The sequence below is a fragment of the Garra rufa genome, chromosome 20 (assembly GCF_049309525.1).
Source record: "Garra rufa chromosome 20, GarRuf1.0, whole genome shotgun sequence".
Lineage (NCBI taxonomy): Eukaryota > Metazoa > Chordata > Actinopteri > Cypriniformes > Cyprinidae > Garra > Garra rufa.
This window is the reverse complement of record NC_133380.1, coordinates 18714852-18737529: the sequence shown is the minus strand read 5'-3', so window position 1 is coordinate 18737529 and position 22678 is coordinate 18714852. Positions and strand designations below refer to the sequence as shown.

Sequence of the window (22678 nt, the reverse complement as noted above, 5' to 3'; positions counted from 1 at the left end):
CGTTTGTTGGCATACTTATTACTTTGACTCTAAAGAGACATTTTAGGACTGCATCTAAGATTTTGCCAACCCAGGCTTATGAAATTATGTGCCTCTATATAAATTTCTGCAACACCGTAATTATGTTTAGTAAACCTACTAAATTAGAAAACTCATGCATATGAAGCTGTATATGTGACGACAAAGGCAGAGATTTGTATATATAGGTTTGTTTTTTTCAGTTTTGCAGGAATGTATACAGAGGCACATATTTTCAATAAGCCTAATTTTTCTGATTTCAATAGACATTTAGGTCAAAACAGGAATAGTTCTATTCCGAAATTTAAAAATAATGCACTTCCTTGCTTACTAAATGGGAAAGGTAGGAGTACTCTTAAAATTGCTTAAAACTGATTTTAATAGTTTTATTTTAGCATGTTGCTAAGCTAACATGACTCTCTAATAAGCATTAAAATACAAAAGAAGGAAATTAAATCACACTGAACTATTATTCTTGATACTTTTCAGTATACTTATCAGTCCAATTATTAATCTATCTCAGCTTATCCATCATCTTGAATTGTTTTTTTCAGAAAAACTGAGTGCATTTGGAGTCTGATTTTAGCTAGAAACTTAATATTTAGAATAGCACAAAATAACAAAATATACACTAATATTTTGTCAAATTAAAAAATATATAAACATGAGGTCTGTAAGGTTGTTTAACGTTTTTAAAATAAGTCTCACCAAGGCTGCATTTATTTGATCAAAACAGTAAAAACAGCAATTTCCTGAAATATTATGATTTAAAATATCTGTTCTCTATTTTCATTTTTTTAATGCAATTTATTCCTGTAATGGCAAAGCTGTATTTTCAGCATCATTACTCCAGTCTTCAGTGTCACATGATCCTTTAGAAATTATTTTAATATTCAGATTTGGTGCTCGAGAACATGTATCATCAATGTTAAACCAGTCATGCTGTTAGATATTTTTGTGAAAACAATTTTTTAGGATTTTCTGAGGAATAGAACTTTCAAAAGAAAGTGTTTTTTTTTTTTACTGCTCCTAACCTTTTGAACGGTAGTGTCTATAATAATTTGATATACTGAAATCAATTAAAAAAAAAAACAATGCTGAAATAGTACTGAAAACTTATTTGTGACCCTGGACCACAAAACCAGTCACAAATGGTCAATTTTTTGAAATTGAGATTTATAAAACATCTGAAAATTGAATAAATAAGTTTTCTATTGATGTATGGTTTGTTAGGATAAGACAATATTTGGCTGAGATACAACTATTTGAAAATCTGCAATCTGAGGGTGCAAAAATATCTAAATATTGAGAAAATCACCTTTAAAGTCCAAATGAAGTTCTTAGCAATGCATATTACTAATCTGGAAATTAAGTTTTGATATATTTATGGTAGGAGATTTACAAAATATCTTCATGGAACATTATCTTTACTTAAAATCCTAATGATTTCTGGCATAAAAGAACATTTTGTTGGCTATTGCAAAAAATATACCCGTGCTACTTATGAGTGGTTTTGTAGTCCACGGTCACATTTATGTTCAATTCTTCTTGCTTTGTCCGCAACCTTGTGTTTATTTTTTTCACTGAAGCTGCCGCAATGCATTTGGGACCATTTTCTCTGTGAAGGATGTCAGGAGTGCTCCTGTGAAGCTTTAAAAGGCTCCCTCCGCGGGCAGCTCACTAGTTTTGGGACTGAGCATGTGTTTTGATGTTGCCTTCAGAATATAAGGGTAATGGAGAAGCAGTGTGAAGTAATTAGCCAGAAAGACGTGGGCAAAGTCAACAAGGTTGAATCATGCAGCCGTAGCCCCACAGGCCTTGCTTGCTGCACTCACCAATATAATTAAACCTGCTTTGCCTGATCCAGCCAAGAACCATTACTGCAGACCTTCTCCTCAGGGTAGACGCATACACAGATGTTCTTCAAGTTTATGATTAAATTGCAGCCCGAGCTGGGAACATTTTATGATGTGATAGGGTAAGAGAGCTCTAATGGCTCTCAAATTTACACTACAAATAAGCATTAATGAGACCAATGAGAAAGCTGGATTTGCTTAAATGATTCAACAGAATGCACACAAGTAAACATACAGTATCCACATGCGAGGCTTACGGATGCTGATGTGTTGACAGCTTTATCCTCAATATGCTTTGTGGAAGCAGACAACAGCCTTCACACTTTTTTTTTTATATAAGCCCAAACAAACCCTATGACACGCGTATTCAAGCAGAGCCGGGAGGCCGTCTACGCTCCCTTCAGAAAACCTAAGATCAAATGCCCTGCCAAAGGGGAGAAGCTTGCATGAAGACAGTAAGGTAGTAGTTCAAAGAAAAAAGTATCATGGTCTGGAAGACTCCGTATGGGAATATAGGAGGTCTTCAAGGACAGGAGTGATCTTCAAAGCGTGTTTTTAAATCACAAAGATAATTCAATGCTATTATTTACTCACTCTCGTGAGTATGACATGACAATGTTTTCGCCTGTACAATAAAAGTGAATGGGGTCCAAAACAACAATGGACCCAAATGACTGAAAATAATTTATTTTCTGTGGTCGAAGTTACATAAAAGTGAGTAAAATATGAATTTTCATTGTTGGGTGAGCAATCCCTTATACACACACACAAGAAAAATGTACAAAACAACCAAACAACTACTAAGCCAAATGCATCATCATATGCCAATTATGATGTGTTTTCATTGTATGGTAAATTTGATAACTCTTTTTCCATTCTACTATGATATGATGCTTCTGAGGAAACACATGGTGCTCTGTTTTTACACGGGTGATTGGCAGTCACAATCTCACAAAACAAGTTTGTTTCTGATATGACATGCAAGAATACAGATACACCGAAACAAGGAGCCAGTCTCTGAAAACTGAGAACACTCTAAGAACAACAGCGAGAGTGAGTGAAGAGTGAGTTTTATAAAAGTCTGACATTAGGAGACATTAGGAGACTCTGAGAACACAGAACACAGTCATATTTGCATTACCTCAGAGAGTATCGCTGTCAGCTATGGTCAGGTGAACACACACATAAACACAGTCAATGGATCTAAAACCGAAACTACTGAATAAATACTAAATAGTAGTGCCATCAATGTTGTTTGCTTTTTAAGCAACGCACAATGAACCACTGACAAGAGCATTGTCATAAGCTTACGTAATAAGATGAAAAAAAATTATAATAACATTGCGATTACATAACTTTGTGTTTTGATTTATAATCTTCTAGATGATGAAGTAGTTACACCTTCTTCAGCAAATATGAAGACAGATCACTCACTGATATTCCCAGACTGTAAAGTATGTGGGTTTTAAATCACTTAAAAAATGCGGGACAGAAAACAGGACACAAAGAGAAAGCACAGTGTTCCTTTCAGTAATGAGAACACAGAGGAATATATGATTAAAAAAGAAAGAAAGAAAATGGAGAACACTGATTTGGTTCAGTATTTCAGTTTTTTTTTTTTTTCTTAAAATAAAAATGTCTAAACATTTTGAGGATGCATTTACAAGCATAGCCTCATTCTTTTCTTTCGTGGAATATAACAGGAGAAAGAATGTTGTCTTTTCCATGCAATTACAATGACTGAAAAATGAAGCTTCAAGCATGCAAAAGTAGCATAAAAGTATTATTATTTGGCAAATTGGAAGAAACTGTTTCAAATTTTGGAGGTTTTTTAATTTTCTGCATTAAAAAAAACTCAGTTTTTACCAATCCGGTAAGAAAAATAAACCTAATTCAAGAAAGAAATTCACTGATAAGAAGCTCTATTATGCAATTTTATAAACCATATATTTTGTAAGAATGTTTTTACAAGAAAAAAAAAAAAAGCTACATTAAGGTAACCAGTTTTTTTCTAGATTTTTTTTTTTTAGTGTGGAATGCTACGGAATCCTGTTCTCAGAATTGCGAGATAAAATTTCAAAATTCTGACTTTTTCTTAGAATTGCATGATATAAACTTGCAATTACGAGTTATAAATTCAAAATTGCAAAATATACACTCACAGTTCTGACTTTTTTCTTAGAATTGCATGATATAAACTCTGAATTGCGAGTTATAAAGTCATAACTGTGAGATATAAACAAAATTCTGAGAAAAAAAAGTTAGAATAGTAAGTTTATATCTTGCAATTATTTTTTTTTTAATGTTTCAAATCTGTGAGGTTTTTAAATTGTGTGCATTAAAAAATACAGTATTTACCCATGTGGTAAAAAAAAAAAACATACCTAATTCAAGAAAGAAATTCTCTGAAAATAAGCTCTATGACTACCCTGGAAATCCAGAGGTCTCGCAAGAGCACAATTTGAATTGTCTCTGCAAGACACTCTGGCATCGAGCAATGATGCAAGTTACTGCAATACGTAAGCAATTCTGGGAACCAATCAAATCGGTGTATCTGATGTAGGCGGGACAGAGGCGAGCTAAGCTGATGATGACAGCACTGAGACGTCCGAATCATATAGTAAACTTTGAAAGATCGCTGTCGCTACAGATGAACAACAAGTTGTTTGAAACGGCTTTGGCCGCTACAATGAACGAGTTAGACTTGGCTTTCCATATAAAAGAGGAACAGAAAACCGAAAACTCGAATCGTTCCTTTGCAAGAAGGACGTTTTTGCTGTTTTGCCGACTGGATACGGCAAGAGTTTAATCTATCAGTTCACGAGTTCACGCTTACATATAATTAGCCGGAGAATAGTAGTGCATGTTTGGCGTGCTGTCTGGTGAAGGGCTCCGAGCTCGGGAGTGGCCCGAACCCAGAGTACCCCCCAATAGGAGTAGCGAGAACTCGGAGTGATGGGATGGGGTGGTGGAGGTTTACTGATAAACCATCGAGTGAATTGAGGTGAGTCAGCTGTATTTAAACCTATGGCGCTGATTGACTTGTGATGTTTACGCTAAGCATCTGACGTGCTTCTCCCGAACTTTGTTAATGAAACATCATTTAGCTCTGCTGGTAGCTAAGCGTGTATTGTTGTGATTGTCCAATTGCGTGCAGTTAGAGTTTCAAATGCATGCTTGGTGCCGCCCCTCGAGTTAGGCAGTTTTCATTGCTCGATGCCAGACCCTTAATCTTAATAGATTAGGGTCTGGATTTTTCCAGGCTACTCTATTACACAATTTAGCTTAAATATATATTCATGGGTACCAAAGACGTCACTTCCGCTATGCTCGCCGCCATATTTGTGTCCGATATGACAACAGACATAGCGCATCTAAATGAGATTTAATAATAAATTGAAATAAGAAATTACTTTTTACTACTACTTCTCACACTGTATATCTGACTTGATTGTACTTTTAGGACAAAAAGTGTACATCATTGTGAACGTAGTCGCTCGATGAAGGCTTTAAGACCTTGAAGAATCCTCTGCCGGCTGGTCACTAACTTACTTCACAGCGAACGGGACTCGCGCTGATGGCACTTATCCCCTTACAGTCCGCGCTTAGATTTCGGCAAATTAGTTTTGGCAAATGCAGAGAAATGTGATTATTGAGCATAAGACCAACATCCAGCAAGCCAAGAAAACATCAAATTTACCTAATGTAAGAAGTCTTTCACGTCTTGTGTATTCCTAAACCTGGATCTCATTATTGAAGCACAAATTCAAGCACCAAAAGCATGAGATTTCTTTATTTAAAATATGCGTTTTTATTCATTCAAACTATATGGCTGCAATAACATTTTAGTTTAATTTAGTTTAGTTTATTACACCACTTGTGCAGCCAGTCACAATTCACAATGGTACCATTTACTCGGGACGATGGTTTGTGTGTAACTTTGTTGTACATAAATAGTTTCAGCAAAACAAATATGATTATTTTGAGAACCTTTTTACATGTACATTCTTTACTGCAGGCGTTGTAATGACGAACGCTATGTAGTAAAATAGTTTAGCGTTTATTATTTAATTTTCATAATTCACTAAACACCGTATATTCTAAAACACCTTCAACTATAAAACACTCTTGCTCTTAAGCCAAATATACACTGAAACAAATAATTTACGGCATCTGGATGTACAGTAAGTCACTATTCTCTGCATTACCACTGTTTTGAACTTGCTGTTCGAATGCTTTCTTGTTTACTAAATCTTTGGACTTATGAATTGATCGGTTCAAAATGATGTAATCGCAAAAAAAAATGCTTCTTTTCATTTTAAGGCATTATTTTCGTATTAATGTACTGATTCACAATCTTAGTCAATAATTAATTATTATTCCACTACTCTTATTGTGCCGAAAAAAACACCCTTGCTGTGAAAAGCACCTGCGTGAATGACACCGGTACGCTAAAGACTATATGCATACCGACCCACTTCAAGCACTGCTGAGAACGAATAAAACTGTAACTAGGTTTTTTTCTGATGACTGTTGTTACAGCGTACAGAACAACAGATCTTGGGCATATTGTATCCTTGTTGTGAACATTCTGGGAGTTTTGTTGATCTTCCTCTGGTAGTTGTGACTGAAACAGGTAGCGCGGTCACAAAAATGGCGGCGATAAAGCACAGTGACGTCACATGGTCCCTATGGATAAGCAAACTATATATTTTTGACTTTACAAGAAAATTGACAAAAATACTACAAGTTATTGTTTTGAAAGTTTTTTTTCTAGCTTTTTTGGAGGGTGGAAGGCTAAGGAAGCTTGCTTCGGTCACTGAGTAAAAAATAGAAAAGCTTATTAAGACTCTTTATCTCACAATTCTGACTCTTTTCTCAGAATTGCATGATGTAAACATGCAATTGCGAGTTATAAAGTCAAAACTGCGAGATATAAACTCACAATTCTTTTTTTCTCAGAACTGCATGATATAAACTCTGCAAGTTATAAAATCAGAATTACGAGACACAAACTCAAAAGTCCATGATCTAAATGTACAATTGTGAGTTATAAAGTCAGAATACAAACTCACAATTCTGACTTTTTTCTCAGAAGTCTGTGATATTAACAGAATTAGTGTTGATAAAAGTCCCAGTACTTTTGTACCAAGTCGGTACTAAATAAAATGAAAATGTTACGGTACCGTGTTTTCTTAGGCCATTAAAAAACAATTTGCAAACAATGTCGTCTAGGTTCTTTTAAAAGGAGGAAACAAATTAAACTTAACAAAACACCTTAAAGACAGACTCCCGGATCAAATGAAAGAGTTCAAGTAAGGTAAGTTTCAATTTAATTTCATATTTATAGCTTCTGTTATAAATATTATTGCATATATTATTTATTGCATTATTGCATATTAAATAAAGGTACAGTCAAATAAAACACGTTTTATCTCCTGTTTAGTTTGGTAATACTTTACATTAAGATCAAATTCATCCATTATCTAACATCAACTTGAGTGAACAATATATTTTTACAAATTAATTAATGTTTGTGAATGTTATTTAATACAAACACATGATCATTCATGTTTGTTCATGTTTAGCAGATTAAATAATTTTATGCATTAGTAAATGTTAAAATTAGCCTAACCTTAAGAATAATTGCCATGTAACTACTGTTTATTGTTAGATCATGTTATCTAACAAATGAAATCTTATTGGAAAGTGTTTTTAATACTGCAGTTTCCATCTGTGATAGACACTTGACTCAATATATGTAATCTTATATAAAGTTATTATAACAAAAAGCTGAGGTTTGTTATTTACTGAAAATGAATATTTGCTGGTGTCAATGATCTAATGTCACACCTGGTCAGACTTAGCACACTGCTTTCTTTAAGTATATTATATTTTTTTACAGCTGCAGATTGAGGAAGATAGTATAAAGAATGGCACTGGTTTTTGTTTTTATTTAACTTTATTAATAATAAAAATTTATATTTATTAAAACAATTGTATTTTAATAAAAAATTGTGTGTTGTTCAATTAATACGTTATTGTGTTTTACTTTAGTATTGAAATTGGTATCGAGAACCGTGGATTTTCACTGGTATTGGTACCGAATACAGAAATTTTGGTACTGTGACAACACTAGTCAGAATTGCCAGTTATGAAGTCAGAATTCTGAGATACAAACTCACAATTGCGAGTTATAAAGTCAGACTTGCAAGATAAAAACTAACAGTTCTGACTTTTTCTCAGAACTGCGTAATACAAACTCACAATTCTGACTTTATTTCTTGCAATTGTGAATGATACAGACTCGCAATTGCAAGCCAAGTCCAATTTTGAGGAGAAAAAACTGATACTGTATGTTCTCAGAATTGCATTGAATCTCACAATTCTGACTTAAAGGAGTAGCTCACTTTCAGAACAAAAATTTACAGATAATGTACTCACTCCCTTGTCATCCAAGATGTTTATGTCTTTCTTTCTTTAGACTTAAGGAAATTATGTTTTTTGAGTAAAGCATTTCAGGATTTCTCTCCATATAATGGACTTCTATGGTGTCCCCGAGTTTGAACTTCCAAAATGCAGCTTCATCGCATTTGAAATTAAAAAGTATGTAAGTTGTAAATGTTTTTGAAAAATAACCAATCGTTTCGCTAGATAAGACTCTTCTTCCTTGGCTGGGATCATTTAAAGCCCTTTGACGCTGCATTTAAACTGCATTTTGGAAGTTCAAACTCTGGGGCACCATAGAAGTCCATTATATGGAAAGAAATCAATTTTCATCAAAAACACCATTTCTTTATGACTAAAGAAAGAAAGACATGAACATCTTGGATGACAAGGGGGTGGGTACATTATCTGTAAATTTCTGTTGTGAAAGTGAACTACTCCTTTAATAACTCACAATTGCGTTAGAAATGAAAAAAAGTCAATTCTGCAATTCTGAGAAAACAATTCAGAATTGTGAGTTTATATCCTGCAATTCTGACTTTATAACACAATTGTGAGTTTGTATCACACAATTCTAAAAAAAAAGTCAGAATTGTGAGATGTAAACTCACAATTGCGAAAAAAGTCTGAATTGTGAGATAAAAAGTCACAATTACCTTTTTTATTTTTTACTCAGTGGTGGAAATAAGATTCAGTAGAAGGCAGAAATTCATTCTTAAACTTAAAGGAAGAAATGTGGAAAGGAATCCACTGAGAGCCAGTGAACTAGTGTGCTGCTGTTGACATAATACTGACTGTGGATGTAGGGAAGGGGGCAGGACATGTGGTGGACGTGGTGGACATGCTGTCAGCTGACATGCATCCTCCACACCTGCAGGGCAACCTCTCATGCACTGACATGCCCAGTGCAAACCCACTCCTTTCCGAGAGCATGCTATCTGCCTATAGAGTCTAAATATAACCACAAGACAAGAGTGTAGGCGGGGCTTGGGTGACAGAGCGATTTGAAGTGTTCCAGTATCTTGCAAACCCAAAATAGAATATTTGACAATCTTGTCAAGGAATTCATGTTCCTCAAGAATTATTAGTAGGATGATATTTTACAACACCATTCATTCTTCAATATGCCGGCCATTTTCACCTTCCCATCATGGTATTTCCTGATGGCGTTAATCATTATGCACCCTGCATGTTTTTAAATAAAAATAAGCACTCACACGCATTTATATTCCTGAAATATAATATAAATCAGGTCTGAAAAAGGTTAAAAACCCCATTGTGAACTGAGCAGAACAGAACTCTGGGATTGAAATGAGAAAGAAAAAAAAACATGAAGGAACATCTGGGCAAAGCTGCATTCCAACTATCTTAACACCCTACTCTATCCCACAATGCCTCTGGATGATGTTGATTCTCCATGCATGAGCTGTGGCTGACCTTCACAGCTAGTCTAAAGGAGACGGTCATATATTCCTGTCACGCAGATCACAGATGCCGCTTTCTGAGAGCGTGTGATGGATGTGTTTGGATAGTGTGGGAACAATTCACTTCTAATTTGCTTCACACCTAGAGTGGCATGCGGAAGTTTGAGAATCCCTTGTAGAATCTGTGAAAATGTGAATAATTTTAACAAAATAAGAAAGATAATATAAAATGCATGTTATTTTTTTATTTAGTACTGTCTTGAGTAAGATATTTGACATAAAAGATGTTTACATACAGTCCACAAGACAACAACAACAAAAAAAAAAAAATAGCTGAAATGATTAAAATGACCACCTTTAAAAGTTTGGGAATCTTGGTTCCTAAAACTGTGTGTGTTTACGTGGATGATCTTTTTTTTTTTTTTTTGTGATGGTCGTTTATGAATCCCTTGTTTGTTCTGAACAGTTAAACTGAGCACTGTTCTCCTGAGAAATCCTCTAGGTTCTGCAGATTCTTTAGTTTTCTAGCATCTTTTGCATATTTGAACCCTTTCCAGCAGTGACTGTATGATGTTGAGATAAACATTCACTGATGCTCCAGAAGGAAGCGCGATGCATTAAGAGCCAGGGGGTGAAAACTTTTGAAAAACAGGATAAAGATGTCTAAATTTTTCTTATTTTTGTTGAAATATATATTTTTTCTTACATTTAATACTGCCCTTTGGAAGCAACAGAAGATACTTATATGTTTACCAGGAGACATATTAAGTACAATTTACTTTAATCTTCAAATTAAAAAAGTTTTTGCCCCCCGCCTCTTAATGCATTGGGTTAAAGCATCAGTGAATGTTTAAACCTTTTTTAATAGTTGTGTTTGACATCTTCACAGATTCTGCAAAGGGTTTCAAAACTTTTGAATGCCACTGTAAAGGTGAAGTGTGTCACCAAATTTAATAAACAGTGTGAAATATCAAGCAAAACTCATATGACAGGTTGAGCAAATGTTGCTATGTCAAATCAAGGATACCTAAACAAACTGAATCATGTTAGCAGAGCTATTTTTGACCATTTTCAGTGAATCCAGTTTTTTTTTTTTCATTTTAGCAGAACTTACACATTTCAAACACATAAAATATTATGTAAACACATTTAGTCCTAATATGATTTATTTTCTTAGATCTCCGACATTACACACTCCTTAGGAATCCAGCTACACTTCATTAAATTCTTTCCAATAACAAGCTGAATATATATGCAAATTGAAATGTCATGTAAAAACATGTAATTATCCCAAAGTAAATCAAATGTAATTACTAATGTCGGGTGGAAGGGAACCACAAGTTGGATGCTTCAGGTTTATGAAAAACCCATGAGTGCTGCCATGACAACATCAGTCTGTGTGGCTGTCACCGAGACATAACAGATATGACAAAACAAACATGTTTGAACATGAAATCCTCTATTTTCAGCACTGAATATAAACAAACTGATGTGCAAGATAACGCTTAGAAAAAGAAAAAGCTATACCATGGTGCTTTCTAAGTATTCAGGTATACACTTACATTCAAAAGTCTGGGGTGGATAAGACGAAATGTTTTTAATGCTCACAAAGGCTGCATTATTATTTATAAAAACAGCAATATTGTGAGATGTTATTATAATTTTACTTTAACTGTTTTCTATTTCATTAAATTTCAAAATCTCATTTATTCCTGTGACGACGAAGCTGAATTTCAGTGACACATGATCCTTCAGAAATCATTAATTGCTTAAAGGTGACATATCATAAAAATCTGACTTTTTTCTTGCTCTTAAAGGGAGTGCTCCTAATCTCAGCTTGTTACCTGAATAAAAGACACCTGTTTACAGAAGCAATCAATCAATCAGATTCCAAACTCTTCACCATGGCCAAGACCAAATAGCTGTCCAAGGATGTCAGGGACAAGACTGTAGACCTACACAAGGCTGGAATGGGCTACAAGACCATCACCAATTAGCTTGGTGAGAAGGTGATAACAGTTTTATTCGCAAATGGAATCTGCCTAAGCCTGGGGCTCCATGCAAGATCTCACCTCGTGGAGTTTCAATGATCATGAGAACAGTGAGGAATCAGCCCAAAACTACATGGGAGGATGAATGATCTCAAGGCAACTAGGACCACAGTCACCAAGAAAACAATTGGTAACACACTACGCAGTAAAGGACTGAAATCCTGCAGCGCCTGCAAGTTATTCTGTCTCTCACTGTAAAAATAAACCTACCATTAAATTATGTAATCACTAATGCAGAGATGACGAGTCAGTGTCGCCGACTTCATCTCTTAAGCCAAAACAAAGAAAGCACTTGTTTATCAATAGATTATTAAAACGTTAATGCAGTCTCCTTGCTGTTTTTCCCTGACACATTCATAATTATTATATCTGTTTGTGCGCTGTGACTTTTTGTGAGTGCGCTTGAGCGCTTAGGCTCTTTAATAGGCTATGCAGGCAATTAAAGGCTCATTATTATGATTTATTAATAAACATGTGACTAATAGTCGACTAATGCTTAAAATATATAAAAGTATACTGATCCCAAACTTTTAAACGGTATTGTAATATTTTCATAATATTTAATGGTTTTTGCAGTGCTTCATAATACCACGGTACATTTTTCGCTGACAAAACATAGATAATAGTTTCCTTAGGCCTTCATAGAGGATGTGTGCTTGTGCTAGACTGTCATTATAGATCTACTTTTATACTTTTCTTCTCCGCTATTGGCAGCACACAGCCAGTGTGTGCTGAAGTATTGCCATAGGGGAAAAGTCAAATGTTTTACTGAACAAACTGATTTGGAATAAAAATATATTAAAATCATACAACTTTTGAGCTCTGGGGAACTCACTGAAATTTGTGAAAACCAAATTCACCATTTACGCATAAACCAGCATTTACATAAACAACCCACCTTTATAGTAGAAAAGGCATCGATCTGTCAGCACGAACCAGCGCTTGTTCCACTGTTTCATACCACTGCTTGCCTACATTACAGAAAATGAGAAGAAGAAGAAAAAATCAAGGCCTTGAAACTACATTTAAGTGCCTAGATGTTTTTGAAAGAGAGTGGCTTAAGTGTGGATTATGGAGGTATGGCTCTGGGCTGTGTGAGTGTTTTGTTTTGTGTGAATGATGGCGAGGTTTAAGGGTGAGCAACAACAGTACCTGTTTGTGAAGCCAACCCTGCCGGGCCACCTCAGCGTTGGGGTTGCGCCGCATAGAGTTGGAACGCTTCCCAAATGTGGCGGCTCTTTTGGGTGTGCGCGTGCCCTGGTTAGAGAGGCACAGAGGAGTGTTTACATAATAACACTAACAGCAAACACAGACACATTATGGGTAATAGATGACAGACAGAATGAATTACAAAGGAGAGACATCCACCATGGCAAGACCAGTGTTGTTATTGTTAAATAAAACTATTTTAATAGGTGAAATCCAGCTAACATTAAATAGAAATGTTAGATGTTATGTCTAATAAGTTGAAGTATAAACATTATTAATACTGAAATAAAAATAAATTATAGCTAAAATAATAAAACAAAAGGTAACATTTTACAATAAGGTTCTATTTGCTAACAATATTCAATGCATTTACTAACATTTACATTTACTTACATTTGTTATAGTATTTATTAATCTTACTTAAAATCTAACTGCTGCTAGTCCACATTAGCTCAGGTCCATTAACTAAAATTAATATATATAATCAATCTTAAAATTTAGATAATACATATTTATTTAAATAGTGTATTAGTAAATGTTGGAATCAACATTAATCAAATGCTTCAGAAGTATTTTTATTGTTAGTTCATGTTAACTAATGTAGTTAACTAATGTTAACATACCTTACGGTAAACCGTACTGGAAGTGTTTAAAAAAAAAAAAAAAGAACTAATAAAAATAACAAAAGCACACAAAAATGACAAAAACTAAAATTGTAAAAAAAAAAAAAAAAAAAAAAATTATATATATATATATATATATATATATATATATATATAAAACATATATAACATTAATAACATTTAAATAATACTAAAATAACCCTGAGCATGACTTCTTTGTCAAAATAAAATTGTAATATTACAAAATCATAGTATAATATAATAAAAATGGATATCCATAATTTTAAAAATTAAAATGATTTATTTTAAAATTTAATAATAATAAAAATAAATAATTATAATATTTTTTACAGGACTGAAGTATTTATTAAATGATTCATTAGTAATTTAATTTATTAATTAAGACACAAGAAAAATACTTATAAAATTTATATTTGAAAATAATTTTAATAATAAAATATTTTTATTAAATACTATTCACAGACACAAGAAAAATACTTATTTAAAAATTCATTTTCAATAATAATTATAACAAAAAAATAATACAACTTAAATATTACAGTATTTATTAATCTTTGTTAATGTTATTTCATGAAGGTTAGTTTATGTTAGTCGAGGTCCATTAAATAATATTCACAGATACAAAAAAAGGTCCCACTTTACATTAGGTGGCCTTAACTACTATGTGCTTACATTTACATTAATATTTTGGCACAGTGCACTTATTGTGTACATACATGTTTTTACATTGTACTTCCATTTTTTAAAAATACCTGTAATTACATCTGTAATTAATTTCTGTAATTACATTTATAGTTACACCATTGACCCATCCCTTACACCTTAACCCACCCTTAAACCTACCCATACCACCAAACCTGTCCCACCTTAATAGAAGCAAAAGTGTTATGCAATACAATATGACCACAATAAGCACATTGTACTTATTTTCTGATGTAAGTACATAGTAGTTAAGGCCACCTAATATAAAGTTTTTTAAGGTAAGTTCATAATGGTTAGTTTATTTTAGTTGAGGCCCATTAAGTAATACAAGATACAAGACAAATACTTAAAAATTCATATTCAATAAAAATTATAATAATAAAATAATTACAAAATAAAGTATTACAGTATTTATTGATCCTTGTTAACGTTAGTTCATAAAGATTAGTTTATGTTAGCTAATGTTCATCCATTAAATAATATTCACAGATACAAGAAAAATATTTATTTAAAAATTCATGTTTATTAATAATTTTAATAATAAAATAATACAAAATTAAAATATTACAGTGTACATTCATCTTTGTTAATGTTAAAAAGGTTAGTTTATGTTAGCTGAGGTCCATTAAATAATATTCACAGATACAAAAAAATACTTAAAAATTCATACTCATTAATAATTATAATAATAAAATAATACAAAATTAAAATATTGCAGTATTTAATAATTTTTTAATGTTAGTTTATAAAGGCTAATTTATGTTAGTTGAGGTCATTAAATAATATAAGATACAAGAAAAATAGTTATTTAAATATTCATATTCAATAATAATAATAATAATAATAATAATAATAATAAATACAAAATGAAAATATTACAGTATTTATTCATCTTTGTTAATGTTAGTTCATAAAGATTAGTTTATGTTAGCTGAGGTCCATGCATTAAATAATATTCACAGATACAAGAAAAATACTTATTTAAAAATTCATATTTATTAATAATTATAATAATTAAATAATTAAAAAACAAAATATTACAGTATATATTCATCTTTGTTAATGTTAGTTCATAAATGTTAGTTTATGTTAGCTGAGGTCCAATAAATAATATTCACAGATACAAAAAAAACAATACTTAAAAATTCATACTAATTTATAATTATAATAATAGTAATAGTATTTAATATTTTTTAAATGTTAGTTTATAAAGGCTAATTTATGGTAGTTGAGGTCTATTAAATAATACAAAATAATACTTAAAAATTCATACTCATTATTAATTATAATAATAAAATAATACAAAATTAAAATATTGCAGTATTTAATAATTGTTTTAATGTTAGTTCATAAAGGTTCATTTTTGTTAGCTGAGGTCCATTAAATAATACAACATACAAGAAAAATACGTATTTAATACATATTAAATATTTAAAAAAATATATATAATAAATAATAATAATAATAATAATAATAATAATAATAATACAAAATTAAAATCTTACAATATTTATTCATCTTTGTTAATGTTATTTCATAAAGATTAGTTTATGTTAGCTGAGGTCCATCAATTAAATAATATTAACAGATACAAGAAAAAATCATAATAACAAAAAATAAATAAATAAATAAATATTGCAGTATCTATTATTCTTTGTTAAAGTAAGCTTTAATTAAAAATTATATTTAATAATAATTATAATAATAAAATAATACAAAATTAAAATATTACAGTATATATTCATCTTTGTTTATGTTAGTTCATAAAGGTTAGTTTAAGTTAGTTGAGGTCCATTAAATAATATTAACAGATACAAGAAAAAAAATCATATTTAAAAAAATCATAACAACAAAATAATAAAACATTAAAATACTACAGTATTTATTAATCTTTGTTAATGTACGTTCATAAAGGTTAGTTTATGTTAGTTGAGGCACATTAAATAATATTAACAGATACAATAAAAATTCCTATTTAAAAAAATCATACTCAATAATAATCATAATAACAAAATAATAAAACATTTAAATATTACAGTATTTATTATTCTTTGTTAAAGTAAGTTCATAAAGGTTGGTTTACATTAGCTGAGGTCCATATGCAAGAAGAATATTTCATTTTAAAATGAATTTAATAATAATAAAATAAAAAATATTATTATTATTAACTATATTATTAATATTAACTACTACTACTACTAATAACAATAATTATAAAAAATAATTACTATAATGCCTATTTCTAGAAACAAGTTAATGTACAGGAGCTGTACTGACCCGTGTGCAGTTCTGGGAGTCCGGGGGCATCTCAGAAACCATGCTGAGATTGTTGGCGTTGCTGTTTGCTTCACTGGTTTTGTTCACGGGCCCCCTGCCACCCGCCTTGCCGTTCATTTCTGAATCAGAGCTCCTGTGAGCACAAACACAAAGCCACTGAGCCATCCCAGCTTCTGATACCGAAACAAACTTCTCATGTGCGTTCGGCGTTCAACGCACCAATACAGAGAAATCATTTTCAAACCAATAAACTGAGCTCAAACTGCTGAAAAACTGAGGGATTATGGGAAGGAAGCACACAGGCATTCGGGGCGCAGCTATTTTTATTCCCAACTGGCACCGTCGCAAGGCCGCACCCCTGAGGTTGCAGTTTAAAAACAGGCCGATGGTTCACAAAGAATGTGATCGGAGTGGCGAAGAGAGGAGGAAAGAGAAAGAGTTTGTTGGTGGATGCAGGCCTGCAGTCCCAGGTCAATCATATTGATCTTCTTCCTGGGACGACCAGGCCAACTCCAAAAGCCTTCGATCCACCGACCAGCAAGATGAATTTACACTCCCCTAGAGCCGCCCGGTGGCTAAAGCTTCCATCTTGAAAAGCTTGCTGTAGTGCACGCTACCATCCGCAGTCAGTTTATAGCCATACGCAAGTCATTATGAGCCTCAGAAGCAAAGAACATCGCATAAACACATATGGAACAGAGCATGAACACACAGATCAAATGAGGACATAAAAACACTCACAATCATTAGCGTGAAGTGGGAACACGCACACGACAATAACAATTACTACATTAGGACATGAAACCCACACTAGAAACATCCCGGTGCTAATTATCAAGGCTTTATTTAGCCATCGCTGCAAACAGCGGGGTTGTTCCAGCGGCTTCCTGTGTTGTATCAGGAAATTAATAAAAAGAAATCCTGGGTGGATCTCGGTTGAATTGCATTGACCCTCATTAATGTGCTATTGGCTCTCCACTCAATATTGTATCGATCCGGAGGAGAGTGGGATCTTGAGAGAGGTAAGTGATAAGTGCGTTTTCTTTGTCTAGGAGGAATGTTTTAGTAAATTTATAGAGGAAATCAAGGAAATCCTGATGTGTTTATTCTCTACCTGTTATATGGTGTAGTTTAAGACTAATTAATTAAATGCTTTCAGTGTAATTTATCCTGACAGTGCTGTTTGTTTGTATATATTTATGTTTGCGCAAGTGTACAATTACTGTATAGTGGCTATTATGCAAAAAGGCAGACAAAACAGGGTTGGTCTGACAAGTAACTGGTTTTCTGTCTCCTCAAGGGCGTTCACACTTTGCAGCGACAAAGAGACGGAAGTCATTCATTTTCAATGAGAGTTGGTGATTTTCGACGGCATGAGTGACAGTCATTATTGGAAACACCATGATTTTGCCAGCAAGTAAACGAATTCCGTGTCCAAATAAAATTACATCTAATTTTTTCCTTCTATACCTGTGATGCTAAATTGTTGTATTTTTATTTAAAATCAATGTTGAAAACTATGGAAGTCTGTTTCCGACACTAAAAAATAAAATAAAAAGGTAATTGTGACTTTTTATCTCACAATTCTGACTTTTTCTCACAACTGCAAGTTTACATATTGCAATTATAACTTTCTTCCTCAGAATTGTGAGATATAAATTCGAATTCTGAGAAATGAAGTCAGATTTGCAAGTTATAAAGTCAAATTTACAGGACAAACTCACAATTCTAAAAAATAAAGTTGCAATTCTGGGAAATAAAGTTCGAATTGTAAGATATAAACTCTGAGACTTTTTCTCAGAATTGCGAGTTTACATGTCACAATTATGACTTGCGAGTTAAGTAAGAATTGTGAGGCATAACTCGCAATTTTGAGAACATATTAGTCTTTTTTCCTCTTAAAATTGGACTTTATATCTCACAATTCTGATAAAAAGTCAGAATTGCGAGAAAAAAATCTGAAATGAGAGATACACACTTGCATTTGCGAGAAAAAAAGTCAGAATTCCGAGAAAAAAAATATGAATTGCAAAAAAGAAAGTCAGAATTGCAAGAAAAAAATCAGTTAAGTAAGAATTGTGAGATATAAACATATTTTCCCCCTCATAATTGGACTTTATACCCCACAATTCTGAGAAAAAAGGTCATAATTGCGAGATGCAAACTCGCATTTGTGTGAAAAAAGTCATTATAAGTGTAATAAATTAATAGTTTTATTCAGCAGTGGCATATTAAAATTTGCGAGTTTCCAAATTTAAAAAAAAAATTCTAAGCAGCACAGCTGTTTTCTCTGGAAGCCCGTTTCCGCCACTGAATAAAAAATAAAAAAGGTCATTGCGACTTCTTATCTCACAATTATGACTTTTTGTTCTCAGAATTATGATATAAACTTGCGAGTAATAAAGTCAGAATTGAAAGATATAAAGACAAAATTCTGACCTTTTTTCTTGCAAATGCAAGTTTGTATCTTGCAATTCTGATTTTTTTTCTCACAAATTAACTTTTTCTCGCAAATGCGAGTTTTTATCTTGCTATTCTGATTTTTTTTCCTCTCGCAATTCTGACTTTTTTCTCAGAATTGTGAGATATAAAGTCTAATTTTGAGGGGGTAAAAAGACAGATATGTTCAGTTCAAGTGCAAGAAAAAAAATCTAAATCTCATATCAGTCTTTTTTCCTTCAAAATTGGACTTAATATCTCACAATTCTGAGAAAAAAGTCTAAATTGCCAGAAAAAAAATCTGAATTGCGGGATACAAACGCACATTTGCAAAAAAAAAAAAGACAGACATTCGAAAAAAAAAAATCTGAATGGCGAGATACAAACTCGCATTTTCAAGAAAAAAATCTGTTATTAAGAATATCAATCTTTTTTCCCCCTCAAAATAGACTTTATATCTCACAAAAAAAAAAATATATCAGAATTGCAAGATACAAACTTGCATTTGCGAGAAAAAGTCAATTTGTGAGAAAAAAAAATCTAAATTGCAAGATTGCGAGAATAACGCAATTCTGGCTTTATAACTCACAAGTTTCTATGACAGTTCTGAGAACAAAAAGTCATAATTGTGAGATAAAAATCTGAAATGAGAGATACACACTTGCATTTGCGAGAAAAAAAGTCAGAATTCCGAGAAAAAAAATATGAATTGCAAAAAAGAAAGTCAGAATTGCAAGAAAAAAATCAGTTAAGTAAGAATTGTGAGATATAAACATATTTTCCCCCTCATAATTGGACTTTATACCCCACAATTCTGAGAAAAAAGGTCATAATTGCGAGATGCAAACTCGCATTTGTGTGAAAAAAGTCATTATAAGTGTAATAAATTAATAGTTTTATTCAGCAGTGGCATATTAAAATTTGCGAGTTTCCAAATTTAAAAAAAAAATTCTAAGCAGCACAGCTGTTTTCTCTGGAAGCCCGTTTCCGCCACTGAATAAAAAATAAAAAAGGTCATTGCGACTTCTTATCTCACAATTATGACTTTTTGTTCTCAGAATTATGATATAAACTTGCGAGTAATAAAGTCAGAATTGAAAGATATAAAGACAAAATTCTGACCTTTTTTCTTGCAAATGCAAGTTTGTATCTTGCAATTCTGATTTTTTTTCTCACAAATTAACTTTTTCTCGCAAATGCGAGTTTTTATCTTGCTATTCTGATTTTTTTTCTCTCGCAATTCTGACTTTTTTCTCAGAATTGTGAGATATAAAGTCTAATTTTGAGGGGGTAAAAAGACAGATATGTTCAGTTCAAGTGCAAGGAAAAAAATCTAAATCTCATATCAGTCTTTTTTCCTTCAAAATTGGACTTAATATCTCACAATTCTGAGAAAAAAGTCTAAATTGCCAGAAAAAAAATCTGAATTGCGGGATACAAACGCACATTTGCAAAAAAAAAAAAGACAGACATTCGAAAAAAAAAAATCTGAATGGCGAGATACAAACTCGCATTTTCAAGAAAAAAATCTGTTATTAAGAATATCAATCTTTTTTCCCCCTCAAAATAGACTTTATATCTCACAAAAAAAAAAATATATCAGAATTGCAAGATACAAACTTGCATTTGCGAGAAAAAGTCAATTTGTGAGAAAAAAAAATCTAAATTGCAAGATTGCGAGAATAACGCAATTCTGGCTTTATAACTCACAAGTTTCTATGACAATTCTGAGAACAAAAAGTCATAATTGTGAGATAAAAAGTCGCAACAACCTTTTTTATTCAGTGGCGGAAACGGGCTTCCAGAGAAAACAGCTGTGCTGCTTACAATTTTTTAATTTTTTAAATTTGGAAACTCGCAAAATTCTGATGAATATACATTTTAAAATAACATGTTTTTATTATTTTATTTAACATATGTAAAAGTCTTTACAGTGACTTTTGATCAATTTAATGTCACTGCTGAATAAAACTATTAATTTATTACACTTATAAATTACTTAAAAATGGGGATAGTACTACAGTGTATTTAAAAATTAATACCTTTTTTGTTTAAAAAGGACATACTTTGACTAAGAACCCTTTGGACTAAAGACATAATTGCAGTCACTTTTAAAGGAAGACACTTGGTGATCTTGTTATCAGAAATAGTTAAGCATGTCCAAGCTGAAATGCACACTAGTCTACAAGCTCTTACTCAACATGTCACAGATTTGGTGAAGGAAGTACTAAACTAGCAACAAGTGAATAATCAAAAGATCACTTACAGCAAGGGTTTCAAAGGTCCGTTCTCTTCCAGGTGTATCTGGATCACTTGCTGGTGTCCAGCTGTTCCGTTAGGGTCATTTTGACTGAAATGAAAAAAAAAAAAAGACTCTTAGGATTTCATCGACAAACACTTTTCAGTCCAGCCACAACAATACTCTGAAAACTCTGTCTGGAAGAATATCAAGCCAACAGCAGCTGGAACTGATTTGTTTAAGATGCTCCACAACTCGTTCTTGTGGCTTCAAACCTGTTTCACAGCAGGCACTTCCCTTCTTTATTAATAATTCAGCATTACAACATCAGGTCCGATCAATACACGGCCACTTTCTTTGTAAGTCCATATGAGACAACTGCTGTGGAAATTAATGGCTGTCAGCTCTTGTGAAAGAGTGTGTTAAGTGTGGACTGCTTTCCGCTCAATGTCAAAATATCAACAAGAACTGTTCTAGCAGAATAACATGTCAGAATTCATACACACCTATTATGCTGAGTCAATATTCAGGTCTTTTGTCCGTATACAACGCCTGAGGCCTGGAGTTCAACTTCCTGTCACACTTTCTCTGACCTCGGCTCGTGTGTACTCCCTGTGGATGCGCACTTGTAACTCGTCTCTCGGGTGTAAATCCTACAAGTGTTTTCATTGCTGCGTGTCACTTTCCTGGCTATTGATTTTACAACTGCTGAACAGGGAGCAAGCAAATACATTTTGTCTGTTTTCTGTGAGGGCATGGTTAACCTGATTCACTCAGAGAGCCATGGATGCAGAAACATCAAAACTAGCATTTAGAGGAGATCCAGGCCATAAGATATAATTTTAGTCTTTCTACAGTAAGAGTAAAATTTAGACTTGTTTTGCCTCAGGAACCAGATTTTACATCGGAAAAGTGCAGGGTTGTTATTGTGAACTAAAACTAAACTATTAAAATGTTTTTTGTTAAAGGATTAGTTCACTTCCAAAATGATTGGAATGTTGGCAGCTGTCTAATTTAGCTAGCTACATGTAAATCAGCTAAAGCTAAAGTTATTGGACACTAACAGCAAACTATATAGTGTTTTCTTCTCCCTTATGAAAGTTTATTAGATTATTTATTATGCTACTCCAACAGTGCATAATTATAGCACATGGCTAATTGCATTTTATTATTCGCATAATTTAGCAATGATTGTTCTCTTCTCTTCAAGTCATGGTGAATGTAAATAAGCGAAGACAATAAATTTAGCACATTTACTGCTCTGACTGTGAACCTTAGATGAGAATAATGATCAACTAGCTAGAGTTAAATCCGTAATTTACCCAATGACCTCCATAAGGTTTTCACACTATGCTTATCCTAGGGTTAAAAA

At 32.6% G+C, this 22678-nt stretch overlaps 1 protein-coding gene across 8 annotated transcripts in view; it reads right to left on the bottom strand.

The window, feature by feature from the left end:
* The window catches only part of LOC141293364 (pleckstrin homology domain-containing family A member 6-like), a 121712-nt gene that overhangs the window by 55157 nt on the left and 43877 nt on the right, over nucleotides 1-22678 (bottom strand). For all 8 annotated transcript variants that reach the window (XM_073825393.1, XM_073825390.1, XM_073825388.1 and 5 more), the window contains exons 2-5: nucleotides 21334-21417; nucleotides 16629-16761; nucleotides 12949-13053; nucleotides 12695-12767 (exon numbers count right to left, since the gene is read on the bottom strand). In XM_073825393.1, coding sequence (XP_073681494.1) covers nucleotides 12695-12767; nucleotides 12949-13053; nucleotides 16629-16745 — 295 coding nt within the window. In that variant the 5' untranslated portion in view covers nucleotides 16746-16761; nucleotides 21334-21417. The remainder of the gene's footprint in view (nucleotides 1-12694; nucleotides 12768-12948; nucleotides 13054-16628; nucleotides 16762-21333; nucleotides 21418-22678) is intronic.